This window comes from Sinocyclocheilus grahami, unplaced genomic scaffold (genome assembly GCF_001515645.1).
Source record: "Sinocyclocheilus grahami isolate Dianchi unplaced genomic scaffold, SAMN03320097.WGS_v1.1 scaffold145.1, whole genome shotgun sequence".
NCBI classification, from domain to species: Eukaryota; Metazoa; Chordata; class Actinopteri; order Cypriniformes; family Cyprinidae; genus Sinocyclocheilus; species Sinocyclocheilus grahami.
Genome location: NW_015505324.1, coordinates 382,899 through 402,184, shown reverse-complemented (window position 1 = coordinate 402,184; position 19,286 = coordinate 382,899). Strand labels below are relative to the sequence as shown.

The following is a 19,286-nucleotide window of genomic DNA, read 5'->3' as shown; positions in this document are numbered from 1 at the left end:
AAAAAACGGTCTGTTCCTCGATTAAACCACTTCATACCAGTCATCTCACGATGAACATGGGATACTGATATTACAGTTGTCTGTAGCTAATTTGCATGTGTTGTGAGGATTTGCAGCGTTTCTTCATTTGCATGTGTTGTGAGGATTTGCAGCGTTTCTTCATTTGCATGTGTTGTGAGGATTTGCAGCGGGTGTGTTGTCAAACTGATGAAGATGTTTTCTTAATTTGCTGGTGTTTTTTCAATTTGCATGTGTTTTCTTAAGTTGCAGCGCGTTGAGCTCTCTCGGCCACCGTAAAAAAGTGACTTTAGGTAGGTCATACTGGATTAACACCATGCAATTCCTGTCAGCGGGAAAGCCGCGCCCCCAGCTACGACACGACCCCGACCAAGTCCATGGTTGACACCCTCTCATTAGCATGTTGTGCAGAGGAAAAATAAATGTGGAACTCCCCTCAGAAATAAATGAGTGATCAAAGGAAAATAAATAGGATGAGTTTAGCATTTCCTTAAACATTTTCCATTTGTCCACCAATTTATTTTATTTATTTGCCTACTTTAATCACGTTTAATTATTTCTAGATGTATTTCAACAAGAATTTGTGTATTTATACAGACATTTATTTATTTATTTGCATATTTATTTGTGTATTTATTGTTTTTGCAGGTTTCGTCCTCCATAGTCGCACTGTTGTTGTAAGGTTTGTTGTAGACCTTTGAGTTTCCAAAAGCCCATCTCTCTCTGTGAAGAAAACAAAAGCATGTCGAAGAAACAACATTATTATATACTGAAACAATTAACTTTTCTTTCTGCGTCCGAATTACTTTATTACAATTCAAATATGGAAATAGAAATATAAAACCTAAACACAAATTAAAGGCGTAAAGCTTTTTTCTGCAATTACACCGCTAGATGACAGCCGAGATGAGTCTGACCCACTTCTGTGGTAAATACTTTTTTTTTTTACTTCACAATTCTTACCTTCAATTAATTGTTTCTCTTTGTTCTGTGCGATTTTTAGAAGTCTGCTAGTCTCGTCCAGTTCTATTTCAAGAGTATTATTTTCCCCTTTCATCTCCGTAATTTTCTTAATCATACCAAACAGTAATTTACCTCAGAACATTAGTGCACAGCTTTTATAACGACACGTTCTTTACAAGGCCTATTTTAATATCTTAAATATACATTTAAAGGCCTTACATGCTCCAGTTGGAGAAAATCTTTGACAAGTGTAGTCAAGTCGAAGTTTCCTCGCTTTTAAGATGAATGTACTGTAAGTAAACAATGTATAGTAAACTACGGATATTCACTGTATGTTTGTTTCCAAGATCAACACCTGGAAAGGAGCATGTGGGAAAATCCTTTCTTGAAATATCAAGCACGTGATCCTTGGAAATAGCACAGGTGACAGAGTGCAAAAGCATTAAGTCCATTGCTGCCATTTATTTAGAGACCTCGTATGTACTATGCACACTATAGTCACATTATAGTTTTAAAAGCATTGTGCACTGATAAGCAATACTGAACCAAGTCTAAAACATAGCAATGAGTTGACAAACCCAGCTGACAAAAAAAAGCCATTTATGTGTGTGTGTTTCAGCTAAGAACACTTGTTACAAGAAAATAAAAAAAAGACCATATTTACATCACTGTGGCACAAAAGCCTGTCCAGTCTTTTATGGAAAAAAATGGCACTGAGGACAAGAGCCTGTAACAGTTCACATAAACAGTTCACATAAACCCCTTTTGATTTAAATGTGCACTATTTTTAACACTGCTGTTAAAATATAATCTAAAGTAGGCACTTTACAGTTTACACAGACGTAGTTGGTAGTTAGTTCAGTGAAAACAAATAATACAAGTGCATACAATATGGAGCGGTAATAGAGCAATATAGCTGTTACACAACATGTGAGAGCATAAAATATCAGTTGCTATCTTTTTATGACAGTAAACAACCAGCTAATATACTTCTGCTCCATATCTGCTCACACTAACCCCTGAAGCTGTTAACCCTCCAAATTAGGAGAATATAGAAAAGATTCTAGGCCTAATTAAGCCATTTATTAGCTTGCCAATAGATTTGTTTCATGACTTCCATTCCACTGGAGAATGCTTGAGAACTGACTTTGTTTCAAAATTCCCTCCTCATGGATGACACATCATGTTTGGTGTTGGCTAACCATATCAGATATCTCACAAAGAGCAAACGTACTCCACTTTTAGTTAAGGTGTAATGTTGTCGAGTACGTCAGGAGTCAAGTACCCTTCAGGAGTGGGCAAAGTCTTCACTGCTGCCTTCTGTGGGGCGGTTGGTGTATTAGGTTTCAGGAGGAGACTGTTTTTCCAGTCCACACCATCTACCATGGTGTACTCCGGACTGGTAGGCATTGCAAGGATGGGAAATGCAGTGTACTGTGGCGACGTAACCGTTTCAGTGCTCAGGATTTGAAGGTCCCTGAATGCACCGTGTTGTTCTTGACTCTGTGATTGGTCTGCCGGTGGGTTTGGTTTATTGTGGTGGGTGCTGATTGTGCTGGCAACAAACTCAGAGGTGTAGCCTCTTTCGTCAGGAATCACTACCAACTGTTGGATTTCTTTCCTCTTATCATGGTCTTTATCCTTCAGAGCCATTGTTTCTTGCTCTTCAGGAGAAAGCACAACTTCACCACGCTGAGTGACATCTCTCACTTGTGAATAAAGGCTGTTTGACCAGGTAGTGTCTTGTGGACAGACAGCCGCAGGTTGCTCTGGCCCAGATTGTGTACATGACAATGGGTGGAAACCATCGTGGTTGCTGGCTGAAGGGTGATGTAGATCTGTTTGATCGTGATCTGACAGGTCCGGATCACAGCAGCTAGCCCGACCCGAGTCATCATCCCTGAAACTACTGGACATTTGAGGCGAATCAGAGACCGGAGAATCAGCGACAAGGAGCTCCTCCTGGCTCTCATGCGGTTCGTCGATGTCCACTTCTATGAACTCTACCCATGGATCGTTGCTGTACAGTTCTGACCGCAAGCCCGGCTGGGTGCCTAAGATTGACGTGAATTCACTCAGCTGACCTTTCTGTGAAGAAACAAACCAAATAAAAAAGCTTTAATTTGTAGAAAATACCCTCAAAGTCCTACAAAAATGGATGTGAAGTCAAAAACCTGTAAAAGCATAGGATCAATTCCTTTGATTTTTGGTCCAGGGACTGGCGGCAGGAAAATCACCATTAACCTATAACAAGCCACAATTAAGTCGATAACTATGCAATTAGAAGTTTTGAAAAGACAAATATATATATTTTTTTTTCATGACTTTGAGGTCATGAATTTAGTACAGTACAGTCAAGTGGAATTAATTGGTAATATATTGTGGAATTTATTTGCAATGCAATAAAAAATAATGAATGCAGTAGAACATTAAAGGTACAGCAGGAAAGGGAAAGGACGGAGGAAACTAATGAGGGGTTATGTAGAAATATCACAGGAAATCATTGTATTCATAATGCTGACAGATTTCCTTTACACGGTTATATAACGGAGCAGGTACTTACTTTTGTTGACGTGAAACTACAACCAGCATCAAAATAATTGCGATACCAACGGCAGCGAAGACCAACACAGCTGTTATAGGAATTCTTGATTCTGAAATTGAAACAGGACATTCAAATCATCAATCAATTGAAAAAAATATTTGAATAACTTCCTTCCAAAATCTAGACAGGTAGATCTTAAATCAGACCTATGTTAGGAATAAGTATAAAGATGGAGTCACTGAAGACACCAAAGTTGTAGCCTCTCATTTTTGACCTGACTCTGACTTCATATTCAATGTTGCTGCGCAGACCATAGATGTACGCCTGTGTGTCTTTGCCATTATCCAGCTGTAGAGAGACAAACAAGAATAAGACACCTAATAACACTCCAACCTTGAAGATAATGAGCTCCAAACACGTCTAATTATGGCTGCAAAATCCAGGTCACAGTCTTCAACATGGTGAATCAAATGTAACGACTCAAGTGTTCTGAAAAGAAATCACTTTTAATAAAGCTTCAGAGGAACTCCTCAAGAAAAACATTTGACTTCATGTCTGTTTCTCATTAGGAGCTTATTAGAAATCTGGTGGTGCTGATTGCACAACGTTGTGTGAGACTCACCGAGTTCCACTGGTCTGAACCCTTTTCTCTGTACTGTGTCTCGTATACCAGCAAGATCCATCCTGTCTTCACATTCTCTGTAGCAGATGGGGGTGGATCCCAGCTCACAACCACATCATAGATTAAGCCAGTAGAGCCCATGCTCAAAAGAGTCCAGTTCAGTCCCACAGGCGGGTCTGGAAACACTGAGAAAATAATGAATATCAATGAATACATGCTTGCAAATATTTTGTGCATTAACGCAAAGGAAAAGGTGATTAAGTTATTTGCAAGGATGGTGGGAATGGTTAGCATTTTGGAGAGCATCATTCCATTCAGGGGGGAAAAAATTATATATAAGAACACAGGGGCAAGGGGCAAGAACACAGCTCAAAAAGCTAAATTTCAGGTTAATGCAAAATGTATTATGAAAAATATATTTAAATATAAATGAAAATATATTTTGAAAAAATGGGCAAAAAACACGAATAGGTAACTAAAACTTATTGAAAATATATTTATCAGAATCTATATTAGCAATATATTTTAGTATATTCTGAAATATTTAAAAATATATGTGAAAATATTTTGAAAACCATTTTGCCACATGGGAATGTGTACTTGAAGGCATGCCAAGAAAGAAGAAAACAAAGAGTCAGGATTTGTGTTTACGACATGGCTTACCAATGTCCTCCACGTTGAAGGACATTTCATCATAAACAACGTCAAGAGAGCGGGAACGCAGCTGCACCACGTAAGGAAACCATATAATGGTATTACTGGAATCAAAGTAGCATTCATTTTTCCTTATGGAACTGTAACTTGGACATTCCATCCATTTCTCAGAATCGCTGCAGACATGGGAAATTGGTGATCATTAAGTAGAAGAACAGTCATTTGTCTAACAACTGCTTCAATGATTGTAACTGATTGTAACTCTTTACTTGCAGGTGCAAAAGAATTGTGTTAACAAATAATACTGAATATCGTGCATTTTTTTAAGTATCAATAGTGCATTTCATTCTATGATGTTATGTGTTATTAATTACTTTTCTAATATGTAGAAAAGACTCAGATCCTCGAGTTCTGTGTGGATCTGGAGGGATCCAGTCTCCCACTGACAACGGAACGTAATCAGCTCTCGAGAAAAGCAGACAGTCAGATGAGGCAGTGTTGAAGTCTGACCTGCAAAGTAGGTGAAGGTGAAGGAAATATTGCTGTTGTTGAACATACTTGCTTTAAGGCATGCTTCCAAGAAATCTGATGGACCAGAATAAAATAACAGGAATGTCAAGTTTTTAATTAGACTTTATTATAATGTGTCACTACATCTGCTGCATTTGCAGCAACGAAATATTTCAAAAGACATATGAATGTGACATCAATAATGCAATTCTATATTCTACAGTTTCATATTTTTTAAATAACTCATAAATTATAAGGAATAAAGTAGATTTTTTTTTTCTTTTTTTACTTTATTTATTATACTGTATTTAAGCACAGCTGAGAATTATCAAATGTTTCACAACTAGAATAATATTCTGAAAAAAGGCAAAAATTCTGTGAATGTCCTTCAGTGCAAACCAGCTTTGGACTAACAGGATGTAACATAAATCCCAGTTGGGCTATAACTGTCAGCTGTGTTTTCCTGGAAATGTGTGCTGGCATTTTTCGCATGTAGAAGCATTTGTGTGGCAGTGTGCCATTACTGTCTGCAAGATCTTTGAAAGGATCTTCCAGAGCTGTTCAGCTGACAGAATTTAGACAGCAATACTGATAAAACTTTAATTGATGATTAGAACTAACTGCTAAATTTAAACATAGTTCCCAATTGTACGATTCATCTTAACGTAGAGTGTAACAGAAGAACTATTGAGGCTACAGCCCACAGCACAATCTGTATGGTCTTCTTACTTACACTGCCAGTGTTTTACAGGTAATTTCATCATCATCTCTTATTGAGTAGTTCTTGTTTTCCCCAGGAAATACAGAGAGAGCCATCATTCTAGCTTGGTTTGTGTTTGTTTGGGGTTACTGATGTATCAGTATTAGTATTCAGTTACAGAGCTAAATTACCTGCTTGATTTGCAAACACGTAGTCTCTTGTTGAGTTTGTTCAGACTCTTGCAATAACAGTCTTGCTCTCATTTTGTTTCTTTTTTTACATATTTAAAACTACAAATGACCTTGGAAATTTTTTTCTTTTTTTATCACATTTTTTATAAACTAATAATAATATGGCAGATAAAGGATAGTAATGAATCAGAGCTGTCAACTCTATGTTCCCATAGAAACTAATGTATAGCACGCATAGCACCTGCAGAATGACGCTAACCATCCATTTTCATATAGCAACATGCACTCCCTCCCACTTACTGCAGCCCACTTCTATAAAACGGAGCGGAAAACATGTTTTATGGAACTCATAATGGACAGAGCCGATCAAAAGACAGCACTTCAAAACGAAAGCATTTAAAAATGGTCTGGTGAAGAACAGGAGTGCAGCGGTAAAAGCTGAAATAAAGTGTGCAGTGTCGTTAATTAACTCCATCCAAAGAGCCATGGAAAAATCTTGGTTCCAGCTCAAATTTCAGCCTTCTAATATTTTATCTGTGATCCAGTTCTCTGTAGCCTGCGTTTGGAGTTCTGTTATTAAAAATCTGTTTTACTTGTGGATTTTTTTATGTAAAAGCCAAACAATATGCATTATGCAGGGGCCCTTAGACTGAGTATTTGCAGAAAGCCAAGGAGCTGCCTTATTTCACAATGGCTCCCCGACTAATAAGTGAGGGTGGGTTCCTAAAGAAAGCATCCTGGTTTCTTGTTGTTTAACTAAACTATTGTACAACAGGCTCCAGACAACTCATGCTGGGTTAGTGCAAAACATTAAAACTGCAACATGAAACTGTAGATATAAAACCGGCAAACCTTGTATTGTAGGAGGCACACTTTGTGTTGCCACAGCACAGGTCAACAAGATACAGATGAGAAGGGCGGTCTCCATGATTTAGTTCCTGTGAAAACCAAAATAAGGTCCATTATGTAATTAGTTAACAAACAATATTGCTAAAAATGGAAGCAACCACCAGCTAATAGTTCTAAACCGTCATGGTCTTTACTCTAATTCAGTTCAAACACTGTTAGGCCATTCCCTTTCAATTTGAATAACAAAGTCAAATTAATCATTTGTTTAATTGTGGAAATGAATCAGTCCATGAAACTGACAGGATTATGAAATCACAGTAAACACAGTCCTCTGATATCCATTTTAAGCCAAAGGCTCTAGCCAGCGTTTGTGAAATATATCCTCACTGCAACATGGCTTTGCTCCAATCTGCTTCTGGAAAACATCTTCTAAGAAATCCATCTATTGACTCTACACTTCAACTGCATGCGGATCACAACTCTTCTCTATTAGACTGAAATGGCCTTCACACCCAGTGCAGCAGTACAGAGATAACAAACTCTCACTGAGGGTGAAGGGCTTGGTCCTTGATAAAATGGGTACAGTCTGTTCTACAATGTCAAAATGCTTAATTAGGAAGTTGATAATAGAAGTGCTGTTCCTGAAAGGAGTCTGTGAGAGTCTGCGAACCTTTATTATTTAACATGACAGCTCAACTATATACTACAATACCTCAAGGGACTAGGAGGTAGAGATGAGCCCTTCAAAATGGAGCAATGTAAATCTCTGTCACTCAGCTCCACTCGTACCCAGATTCCTGTCCGCTTTTAGTTTGTGTGTTGCTTGGTGACTCTGGAAGCTTGTGAAAGGTCGGCTTCTCAAGGTAATTTTCACGGAGAAGAAATAAACTAAAAGGCCTGAATCTAAAATCAACGATAATCGATATGAATTACTTTTTTTTTTCTTTTTTTTTAATAAAACTGTATAAAAGCAATATCACTCGCAATCATGCCGAAGACATAACTGATATTCGTTTTACTCCTCCAATCTTTAACTTAAAACTTTAAATATAGCCTAATCATTCACATCTGGCCACAACACGAGGTAAAAATTATTCAGCTGTGACATAAGCCTAAAACTAATTGGTAATAAGGCACGCATGAACAAAACGTAAACAAATACAGCAAGTATTGGAAACGGAGATTCATGCATTAAAATTACGTTACATTTACATGATAAATCTGTATTATATGCTTTTTTGATTTGCCCTTAAAATTTTATTTCATAATGTTAATCTTCCACAACAGCTTAAATTCGAAAAGATACAGAATAAGTCCCACGTTCTTACTGCACTGAACTCACCAGATTCAGATTAGACGATCCGTAACTTCTATGAAAGTATTCATCAGGGAAGCTCGACTTCTTCGTATGATAGCACCTTTAGTTTATATCTTCAATATTCTCTTCTATTTTTTTTTTCTAGGGCACATTCGAAGAAGGGCGCCACTTTTCCTTGATGCACCTGCGAAGGGAGCTTATAAGTAAACCTTATACTGCAAGGCACTCTTAATCGGTTTACTGCATGTAGTTTCGTATGCGAAAAAATAAATGTACACGGGACTCCGCCCTAACAAGCGTCATAGTGTTTTCGCACAACTAGTCTTTAGGAAAAATGGTACGCACGTTATAGTTATTTCTGCACGCCAGTGTTCGTGTGCGTGTTGATCTTTATAATCGCGCGCTGTTAGAAGGATATAGCGGAATATATCAATCGAGCCTTGCGGTCAGAGCTGAGATTATTTCCTCTCCCCCTAAAGCTGCAAATATTAACAACATCATTTTCAGAATCAGAGCTGTGTAGTTAGGTTTTCACAAAGCCATCGAATTCTTATTCCTAATTGCTATTGGCAGGTTTTGTGGTGTTTTGTACTCCATATACAGGCGCTTACATGATAAATGCAGAGCTGAATGGGTACACGTGACTGGAGTGGGGCACGTGTTTAAGGGGTCTTGCAGTCCAAAATAGTTGAGATTCAAAAACACACACGTGTAGTAGAAATGTTTGTGGGGCAAAGTGGAGAATTCAAAAGTTTGTCTTTCTGTTAGATTCTTGCAGTTTATGTTATGTTAGTTGTTACACATTTTACTACAGTGAAAAGTCATTTTAACTGCAAAAACACTAATGAACATTCGTTGTAAATGCCAATGAAAATAAGATTGTATTTTTTATTTAAAGATCAAGTAAAGTCACCTTTATATAGCACTTTATGCAATACAGATTGTGTCAAAGCAGCTTTACAGTGTTAAACAAGAAAAACGTCTGCTGATAATGCAGGAGCACAATAGAAAACAGTCATTTTATTAGTTAAAGTCAGCTCATTGTTGATTCAGTGATATCATCGTCCAACTCAGTTCAGTTCTCTTCCAATAGTGTTTGTGCAGTCAAGTCAATAATGTTGGCAGAAATTGTGTTCCCAACTAAGCAAGCCAAAGGCGACAGTGGCAAGGAACCAAAAATCCATCGTGACAGAAATGGAGAAAAAAAACAAAAACTTGGGAACAGTTTTGAGGAAACTGTTTTGGGAAACCAGGATCAGTCGTAGGGCCAGTTCTCCTCTGGCCAGATGAAACCAGCATGGTGTGGTTTAATTCCAGGCTGCAATGCACGTCAGATTGAGCAGAGGACTTGCCTGGTTCTCGTGGTCTTGTGTGGATGGCCGACGAGGTTTTCACAGGGGATCTGTCTATAGGGTTCGTCTAGTTGACATGGACTCCGCTGACATTGAGGGCTGTAGAGGTCATTTCTAGGTGCTGATCCACCGTTTGATCTGGATACGGAATGGATCTGGGTGGCTACGGTGACCTCAGAATAAGAATAAAACAGACTAATATTAGCATAGATGCCATTTTTCTTATGATGTACCAAGTACATTGGGTGTTATGGGAAGTGTTCCCGGTTCCGGTTGACCTAATTAATGCAGCCTAACAATCCTTTAACGGATCTGAATTATAGAAAAGTGATTGTGTGTTATGTGTATGCCAGGTTAAAGAGATGGGTCTTTAATCTAGATTTAAACTGACAGAGTGTGTCTGCCTCCTGAACAGTGCTAAGTAGATTGTTCCAGAGTTTGGGCACTAAATAGGAAAAGGATCTGCCACCCGCAGTTGATTTTGATATTTTAGGTATTATCAAATGGCCATAGTTTTGAGATTGCAGTAGACGTGAAGGACTATAATGCGATAAGAGCTCGCTCTAGTATCATTCAGGGTTTTATAAGGAATTAGTAAGATTTTAAAATGTATACGATGTTCAATAGGGAGCCAGTGCAGTGTTGACAGAACCGGGCTAGTATGGTCATACTGTAATTCCTGGTTCTAGTAAGAACTCTAGCTGCTGCATTTTGGACCAGCTGGAGTTTGATTATTAAGCATGCAGACAGAGTAACCACCCAATAAAGCATTACAATAATCTAACCTTGAGGTCCTGAACGCATGAACTAATGTTTCTGCATTTGACATTGAGAGCATAGGTCATAATTTAGATATATTTTTAAGATGTAAAATGCAGTTTTACAACATGACCTTCAAAAAGGAAAGGTTGCTATCAAATAGCATACTTAGATTCCTAACTGACGACAAAGAATTGACAGCACAGCCATCAAGTGTTAGACAGTGTTCTAGATAATTACATGCAGAGGATTTTGGTTCGATAATTAACACTTCTGTTTTTTCAGAATTTAGCAGTAGGAAATTACTATAGTCATCCAGTTTTTTATATCAGCTATGCATTCTGTTAGTTTTACGAATTGGCATGTTTAAGTAATATAAGCATTTCTTTACTTTTTGAATGCACAAATGTTATTTTAACACAAAAGTTTTGTGTATACATCACTTTTAATAAAAGGTAAATTTCTCCCCTGCACTTTTTTCGGGCAATTGTGTTCGCAGAGAGGTTTTCAAGGGCCAGTGTGAATAAATCTAGATTTAAATTCAAAGAGACAAGATAGTCACATCGTAATGAATATCTTTTATTCGTATCTAAAACGATGTGAACATTATGGAGCTCTAAACACTCTCATGCAGTGTATGTTTCATTCATACTGGAAGCCGGAGGGCGTCTCGTGCAGAAAGTCCAAAACGGACTCGTAGAAGTAATAACTTTTGACGTGCAAGGAAATCCCTAATATGGACAAAGGCATCCGGCTATCGCTGTAGCTGAGCTGAATAAAAAGCAGAAACGTTTTGACTGATGAAACTATATATATGTGTGTTTTTCAAGTAATCTCCAGGTAATAAATAAATAAAGTATATGAATGATGCAGTGCTAATTTCATATAATTTATTACAGTACAGAAACTATAAAGTATATTTTCTACCTTATTCTGTGATGAAAATGGAAAAAGTGTTTGTAGTATATAAACCAATCATGAACTTGTCATTAGGAAAATATATGCAAAAAAAAAAACATTTAGAATACAAATGATTGGTTATTGTCCAGCAGTGTATTTGATTTCTTAGCCAATTAAAAGAAAGATATATGAATATATATATATATATATATATATATTTTTTTTTTTAAATAAATATATATGACATTTCTGCTCCCCTCACTTCTGAAATTGTGGCTACGCCCCTGTCTGCACCCGAGTTTTACCAAAACGTACTACAACCCATTCTTCATGTCTGTTGTTGAATGTTTGTTTTCCTGGAGAAATTCAAGTTTACTATTAATTATAGATCTCAAAACAGGGCCATTTCCAGAATCAAAATTGTATACATTTAGAGTAAAGTCTCATGATCCACTTTTAAACTCTCATAAATCTCAGGATGACAGACACACTGCATATCTTAGGTCATTAACTCAACCATGTGTCTGTGGTGTCCAGTGTCAGAATGTAAATGTTCCACTCCAAATATTATGTAGTCTGGAAATTTCTCAACAGCTGTCAAGACTTCTCAAAAGGGAATGACCTTTAAACCCTGGTCTTCTGTAGATTTGCATGGCATGCAAATGTGATTAAGTGTGCTCTTATAGCTCTTACACTTCTTCCCGATAGTGTAACCTCATGTTGGGTACTGACAACGTGAACACTAATGGAGAGGGTTGTTGTAGATTGATTGCTGTATTTTGGATGTGGACTTCAATTAAGTAAATAATAACATAACTTAATGGAAACAGTGGTTTATGATTTTGTAGCATTTATAATAGTTTCTATTGATGTATGTAAGCCAGCTGACGTGGATGACTTGATCTATAATGACACAGTACAAATGTACTCTTCAAACGGCCCCTAAACCCCCGAAAACCCGCCCTTTGCCCTATTTTAAAACTGAGCAGGATTGATCCAGGTTCTGTAGTAGACAGTGATTACTTTACAGTAAAAAGTTTAAGTTGTTCTGAAAATGTCATTTCAGAGATTACTATCTAGGTCAGATACTCTTCTCAGAGGCAGACTAATATCATTAACACCCCAGGGATGTATTTATCGTCATAGTAAGGTAAGTAACAGTTAAATTTAGGGTCCATTAAGTAAATTTTTTTTTACATAATTGCATTCATTTATGTTTCAGACAATTCATTGATGTTTATTTCTTTGTGTATTTACTGTAATGTGTTATGGGACTAAAATAAATATATGGCAATCCTTGAATAGTCTTTGTTTCTAAAGAGCTTTTATTCCCTAATCAGTTTGGAGATTATGCAAATCATTCAAACAATTAGCTTTGTAAAGTTATATATTTTGCATATACAAAGGAACAGATTTAAAAAATGTAAAATAGACTTTAAAATAAACGAATTCCACTGTATTGATTCATTGTTTGAACAGCAATGATGTTTGCACAGAATATCAGTATGTCCTCATGTCCACATTGCGCTGTCAGGTTGTTTGTGGCACATGAAGCTTGGCATTCTGCATGTTTCATTTTGCATAATTAAAATCACAGTATGCATTGATTTTTCAGTGATTTATTAATGCAGCTCTTTTCAAAAGCACTAATAAGACATTAAAATAAACATATGAGTGATATTATATAATTCACTTTTAGCTTCCGAATATGTTGTTGTTTGCTTTGAACTTGTCTTCAAAGAGCTAAAGTTTTGCCTGAAGCAAACAGCTATATTTACATCGCTGTGAGCATCAACAGATAGTGTTTTATTTTTATATTCTATTTTTATAGTGCCTAGTGTTTCATTTTAATAGAATTTCATTGTAAAGATCCTTTCATTAAAGAAGAGAAAAACCCAGCTAACAAAAAAATATGTTAGAAGAATGTTTTACTAACATTGCCATTAAGTTTCGAAAATGTTCTAAACCTTTTAAATTCTTTAAAATCTTTTCTGAACATTTTTTTATTTATTATTATTTTTATTTATTGCTTTTTTTTAAAACGTTAAGGGAACTGTCCATTTTATAATTTTGCAAACATTATCAAAACCTTAATTTGAATGTACTCTGAATGTTCTGAAACAATTAGTAACATAAAAAAAAAATTAGATGAAGGTCCAACTAAAACTTGACTTGTCACAGCACTTACATATTATTGCCCTTTTGTTGGTTTTGATTGCTTCTATTGTCCTCATTTGTAAGTTGCTTTGAATAAAAGCGTCTGCTAAATGACTAAATATAAATGTAAGTATGTATAAAGAACAAATGTTTTTGTGCAATTTTTTTGAGAACATTATTAACTACCAGATAACTCTGAACAAACGTTTTATTATTATTAACATTACTGAAAGAACGTTTGTTCAAAATTAGATGAAGGTCCAACTAAAACTTGACTTGTCACAGCACTTACATATTATTGCCCTTTTGTTGGTTTTGATTGCTTCTATTGTCCTCATTTGTAAGTTGCTTTGAATAAAAGCATCTGCTAAATGACTAAATATAAATGTAAGTATGTATAAAGAACAAATGTTTTTGTGCAATTTTTTTGAGAACATTATTAACTACCAGATAACTCTGAACAAACGTTTTATTATTATTAACATTACTGAAAGAACGTTTGTTCATAACTTTGAGAGAACCTTGCCAGAACATTAGTTCTGAGAATGTTCTTTGTTAGCTGGAACATGCATTTTCACTTTAATTGTGCCTAAAATTGTGTCATGCATGCTCTCCCTGTCATATTAGGAATTCAACTGCTCTCATTTCTCAACCTCCCAGTCATGGAGTGCATGTTTTTATTCGGACCCCACAGAGGCCGTCAGAGACATTCCTAATGGCTCCATGCTTCTTGTCGGAGGTATAAGGAAGAACTTAATACTTATGCCATATCAAAACATGTGCCCACTGAAATGTGGCCTCTATACATGTAGTTCTGCACAGCTAGGATGCAGTCCTATCTGATAAGTTGTTCATACAGCTAAGTGGTATTTCCTCCCCTGATATACTTTGCTGTAGATAGAACATAATGTGTCCCCAAGCGGTATCACTGTGTGTGCTTAATTTCCCCCTTTTCTGTCTCAGGCTTTGGTTTGTGTGGGATCCCGGAGAATTTAATCAGCGGCCTGTTAAAAACAGGAGTAAAAGACATCACAGCCGTGAGCAACAATGCTGGGTGAGAGAGATCTCTAATTAACGTGTCAGTAAAGTCAGTGAAGAGACACAGCGTTTACAGAGAATTCCCTAATGTGAATGAACTCACTGGGATGTTTACAACGGGTTCCTGTCATGAACCCTTAAACACAAACACACACACACACACAAAGACTGGGAAATAATCTGATTGGGTCAAGGGGCAGGAAAGAGGGAAAAAGGGAAAGAGGCCCTCAAGAATCAAGGCTTGAAGGAACACCAGAGTGTATTATGTGATTCCATGTGTGACTAAATAACTAAGTGATTGTTTCTGATGGCAGGGTTGATAACTTTGGCCTGGGCATGCTTCTGAAAACCAAACAGATAAAACGCATGATATCTTCATACGTTGGGGAAAACGCTGAGTTTGAGAGACAATATCTATCAGGCGAGCTGGAATTAGAGCTTACTCCTCAGGTAGATCATTTAACTCATCACAGTTTACATTCTCCTAGTCTAAATTGACTAAGTTTTTTTTTTTTTTTTTAAATGTATGCCTGGCTGTCAATATCAAATTAAAATGAACCCTATTTACTTTATAAAATATTTAATTGGTAGTCTATAATAACTGATGTCAAGCAATAACCCAGGTAACAAAAATAGGTTGTAATAATGTTATGCTTACATTCCCATTAAATTATAAAAACTTTATTTCTAAATGCTCTCTGAATGTTTAAAACATTTTTTTTTAAAATGTTATAAAAATAAAAATAAATTTCTTGGTTATGCAAATGGTAGGGGAACATTCCATTTTGTCATTTTGCAAACATAAAAATGTTATTTTTGAATATTCTCTAAACATTCTGAAACAAGTAGTAACATTAAAAAAATTATGTGAGCTATGCATAAATAATATTTTTGTGCTACTGTTTTGAGAACATTATTAAAGACAAGATCAATTTGAATGATAATTCTGTTATTGTTACTGGAAGAACGTTTGTTCATAACTTTGAGAGAACCTTGCCAAAAACCAAAGTTGCCAAAATTGGAAGAATATTCAATGTAAGCTGGATACCAATAGTTAATAGCTATTTAGGCACTGCTTTAGCAAACATGCATTCAGACCCGTTGTGTGTAACACCCACAATACAAACAATGAATAACTTTTTCACTCAGAAATACATCATGCTACAAACATGGATTGCAAAAAAAGGCTTGCAAACAATAATTCACGTTGACTTTAAATACTATTTGATTGATCTGATTCTATCCCAGGGCACACTAGCAGAGAGGATACGGGCTGGCGGTGCAGGCATCCCAGCATTTTTTACTCCCACTGGGTATGGCACTCTCATCCAGGAGGGCGGATCACCCATAAAATACAGCAGAGATGGCAGCATTGCCATTGAAAGTAACAGGAGAGAGGTGTGGTGAAGCATAGCACTGTAATTTTTTCACTCCCAGAAAAAAAATTACATACATATTTCTAAGTTGATGTCCTTTGATTGTTTGGTCCAGGTCCGAGAGTTTAATGGGAGACATTATGTCATGGAAAAAGCCATCAGGGGGGACTTTGCGTTGATAAAGGCCTGGAAATGTGACAAAGCAGGAAATCTTATTTTCAGGTCAAGAAGTTCATGTATTAAAATTATTTAATTTATGACACTTTAACACCATTTGTCAATAATTTTCCATTATTTTCAATATCAATATCAATCAAGAGCCTACTTACCCTAGATTGTCCACTAGGTGTCAGGTTTTATCTGTGTACCGGTCTATGATTCTTTGTTTCTAGAATAACTATATTCATATAATTACTAAAAATCTTTATTTACCTTTGCTGAACATGATCTTTTTTTCTTTTCTTTTTTTTACAGGAAAACGACTCGTAATTTTAACCAGCCCATGTGTAAAGCAGCCAAAGTTACCATAGTGGAGGTTTGTAACCTTTCAATTTGTGATGCTTTGTGGATTTGACATTTTCTATAATCGTTCTATGAATTAAAAATGAAAATTACTCTGGTGCACAGGTTGAGGAGATTGTTGATATAGGAAGTTTTGGTCCTGAAGACATTCACATCCCTTCCATATATGTAGACCGGGTAGTGGAAGGAGCCAGCTATGAAAAACGAATTGAGGTGAGAAAAACAGTTGAACCTATCTGATATTCACATTTAGAGCTGTTTATTTAATTATTCACACTACATTGTTCATTTTGGACACATTTAACTTTACAAGAATGTGTAGGTCATGTCCAGGACTGCTTTTATTTATAGAAAAGGATGGTTCAATCTAGCAAGGAAGAGAAACCGAAAGTCAAACAGGACTCAGATATTACCCGGGAGAGAATAATCCGGCGAGCTGCACTGGAGTTTGAGGATGGGATGTATGGTATCCTTCAGTAGCCTGACTACAGATATCGACATGATAGATATCAAAATGTACACATACCTTGACAACCCTCTCAGCAAATCTTGGCATTGGAATCCCTATGCTTGCCAGCAATTACATAAGCCCTGAAATCACCGTCCACTTGCAGAGTGAGAATGGAATTTTGGGACTGGTGAGTTTCCGCTAAATAACCTGAGCGAGTAATTTTCAAGCTAATGAATTTTCACTTTTTATTTTCCAATCCCCTGTTTTATTTTACTTTTAGGGTCCCTATCCAGCAGAGGGTGAAGTGGATCCTGATTTAATAAATGCTGGTAACCTCTATTACTTTTTCTTTATCATATTTTATGTTTTGTTGATCAAATTGTTACTACTCCAAAGTGTAGCAGTGAGTGAAAATATTTAGTGCGACATCCACCAACATTGCAGCCATGTAGTGACTATAATACAGTATGAAAGGTGTACGGAATACTCAATATGCTTGCTATGCAGAGTATAAACAATTTACACATTACACACATCATATATGGTGTAAACAATAAAACTGATGCTAGAGTATGGAAACCACAAGAAAGAGCACGAAAGTCAACGCCACATTCAGTATTTCTGCTTAACTGTTTAGTTATATATATATAAAATACTAATAATATTGTATATGATATACATTATATAAATATACTATATTTATGTTATATATTAGAAATAAATGATTAGAATTATTATATAAAATAAAATCCTCCTTTACAACCCAGTTCATGGCCCTTTTGTGTGTGTTCAGGTAAGGAGACCGTAACAGTTTATCCAGGAGCTGCCTATTTCTCCAGCGATGAATCCTTTGCCATGATCAGAGGGTGAGGGTCTGAATGCATCAGTCATCTATGAATAAACTACATCCAAACGGCACTTGAAATGAGCATTATTTCTAGTGTGAGATGTGCACCTGAAATGTGCACCTATTTAGACAAATGTTATGGAAAATATTTGTGTTGATCCCCGTATGTTTCTTTCACTTTAATTTCTTCACTTTTTATACCCTTTTGTTTAGAGGTCACATTGACCTGACCATGTTGGGAGCAATGCAGGTTTCCAAGTATGGAGATCTGGCCAACTGGATGATTCCGGTATGAGTTTCATGCTCTATATTATTGTATTATCACTACCATAGACGGTATATTTTCATTTGCTCGGTTTGACATTACCATGTGTTTCTCAGGGTAAAATGGTGAAGGGCATGGGTGGTGCAATGGATCTGGTGTCTAGTGATGCCACAAAAGTAGTCATCACTATGGAACATTCTGCCAAGGTACAATACCCTGAATCTTCAATCTCTCACTTACAGTCATTATGTTTTAACATTTATTATCTCTCTTTGTAAAATGTTTTATTTAAATTTAAAGGGTGGGAAGCATAAAATCTTAGAGAAGTGTACACTTCCTCTGACTGGAAAACAGTGTGTTGACCGTATAATCACTGAAAAGGTCAGTAAAACTCTTAATCTTTAAACACCTGGCATCTTTTTTAAGGACAGCAAGATGTGTGTTGTCACTTGTTCTAGGCAGTGTTTGATGTCGATAAGAACAAGGGTTTAACTCTCATTGAGATTTGGGAAGGACTGACACCGGATGACATCAAATCATGCACTGGGACGGAGTTTGAGGTGAGACTGACAGACACCAAACTGATAAAGTGTGCAAAAAAAAACTAAAATAACATGGACTGTCTCGGTCATGATTGTTGAATTACTTCAGTAGTGGCTGTGCTGAAAAGTTATATGCGATTAAAATGATTCATCCAGTAAACAAGATTATGAGCTGTTGAAACGTTGTACTTCGGAAGAAACCAGTCTCTATTATATCTTTCTGTTATGACTGAACATGCTTATCTTTCACATCTAATATTTGTGGGAAAGGTTTGTGTATAAATATTAAATATATCAGTTAAGTCATTCTGGTATTTTTCAGGTGTCTCAAGACTTACGACCAATGAGGCAAATATGAGGAAATACTGAGGATTTATATTGACGGCCTTCTGCCAGTATGCTGAGACAGGACTAGAGCAAGAGAGAGGACTGGACTGCCTTCATTTCAGCAATTCTTTGCTTTTTTTTGGATGTGGCATAAATACAGAATTCATTGTTAAATAGATGCATGACTCTCCTCACCATGTTAATTAAGATTTGATCAAAATATATACAATACTAGAACATAGTAACACTCCCATAGTGAAAAAGCATCCCCTTTTAAGGTAAGGTTTAAGACAGGGGTCTCCAAACTTGGTCCTGGTGGGCTGGTGTCCTGCAGAGTTTATCTCCAACTTGCTTCAACACACCTGTCTGGAAGTTTCTAG

At 36.5% G+C, this 19,286-nt stretch overlaps 2 protein-coding genes across 3 annotated transcripts; one reads left to right on the top strand and one right to left on the bottom strand.

Annotated features, from left to right (window-relative positions):
- Positions 1-1,430: 1,430 nt before the first annotated feature.
- Positions 1,431-8,656, bottom strand: LOC107591690 (growth hormone receptor-like). 2 transcript variants are annotated; one of them, XM_016280917.1, is made up of 11 exons: positions 8,395-8,656; positions 7,636-7,638; positions 7,456-7,461; positions 7,056-7,145; positions 5,177-5,312; positions 4,812-4,978; positions 4,149-4,333; positions 3,733-3,874; positions 3,545-3,635; positions 3,156-3,225; positions 1,431-3,069 (listed from the first exon to the last, which is right to left on the bottom strand). In XM_016280917.1, the coding sequence occupies exons 4-11, from the start codon at positions 7,129-7,131 to the stop codon at positions 2,227-2,229; spliced, it is 1,710 nt and encodes a 569-aa protein (XP_016136403.1). In that variant the 5' UTR covers positions 7,132-7,145; positions 7,456-7,461; positions 7,636-7,638; positions 8,395-8,656; the 3' UTR covers positions 1,431-2,226. The 2 variants fall into 2 exon arrangements, with proteins under 2 accessions (XP_016136403.1, XP_016136402.1); XM_016280916.1 differs by lacking the exons at positions 7,456-7,461; positions 7,636-7,638 and having other exon boundaries at positions 7,056-7,141; positions 8,395-8,655.
- A 3,672-nt stretch (positions 8,657-12,328) lies between these two features.
- On the top strand, positions 12,329-19,262 carry LOC107591691 (succinyl-CoA:3-ketoacid coenzyme A transferase 1, mitochondrial-like). The gene is made up of 17 exons (XM_016280918.1): positions 12,329-12,531; positions 14,166-14,277; positions 14,502-14,592; positions 14,891-15,026; positions 15,825-15,974; positions 16,068-16,174; positions 16,427-16,487; positions 16,580-16,687; positions 16,826-16,940; positions 17,018-17,112; positions 17,206-17,254; positions 17,719-17,791; positions 17,986-18,061; positions 18,154-18,243; positions 18,338-18,418; positions 18,496-18,597; positions 18,902-19,262. The coding sequence occupies exons 1-17, from the start codon at positions 12,436-12,438 to the stop codon at positions 18,935-18,937; spliced, it is 1,578 nt and encodes a 525-aa protein (XP_016136404.1). The 5' UTR covers positions 12,329-12,435; the 3' UTR covers positions 18,938-19,262.
- The last annotated feature ends 24 nt before the right edge of the window (positions 19,263-19,286 follow it).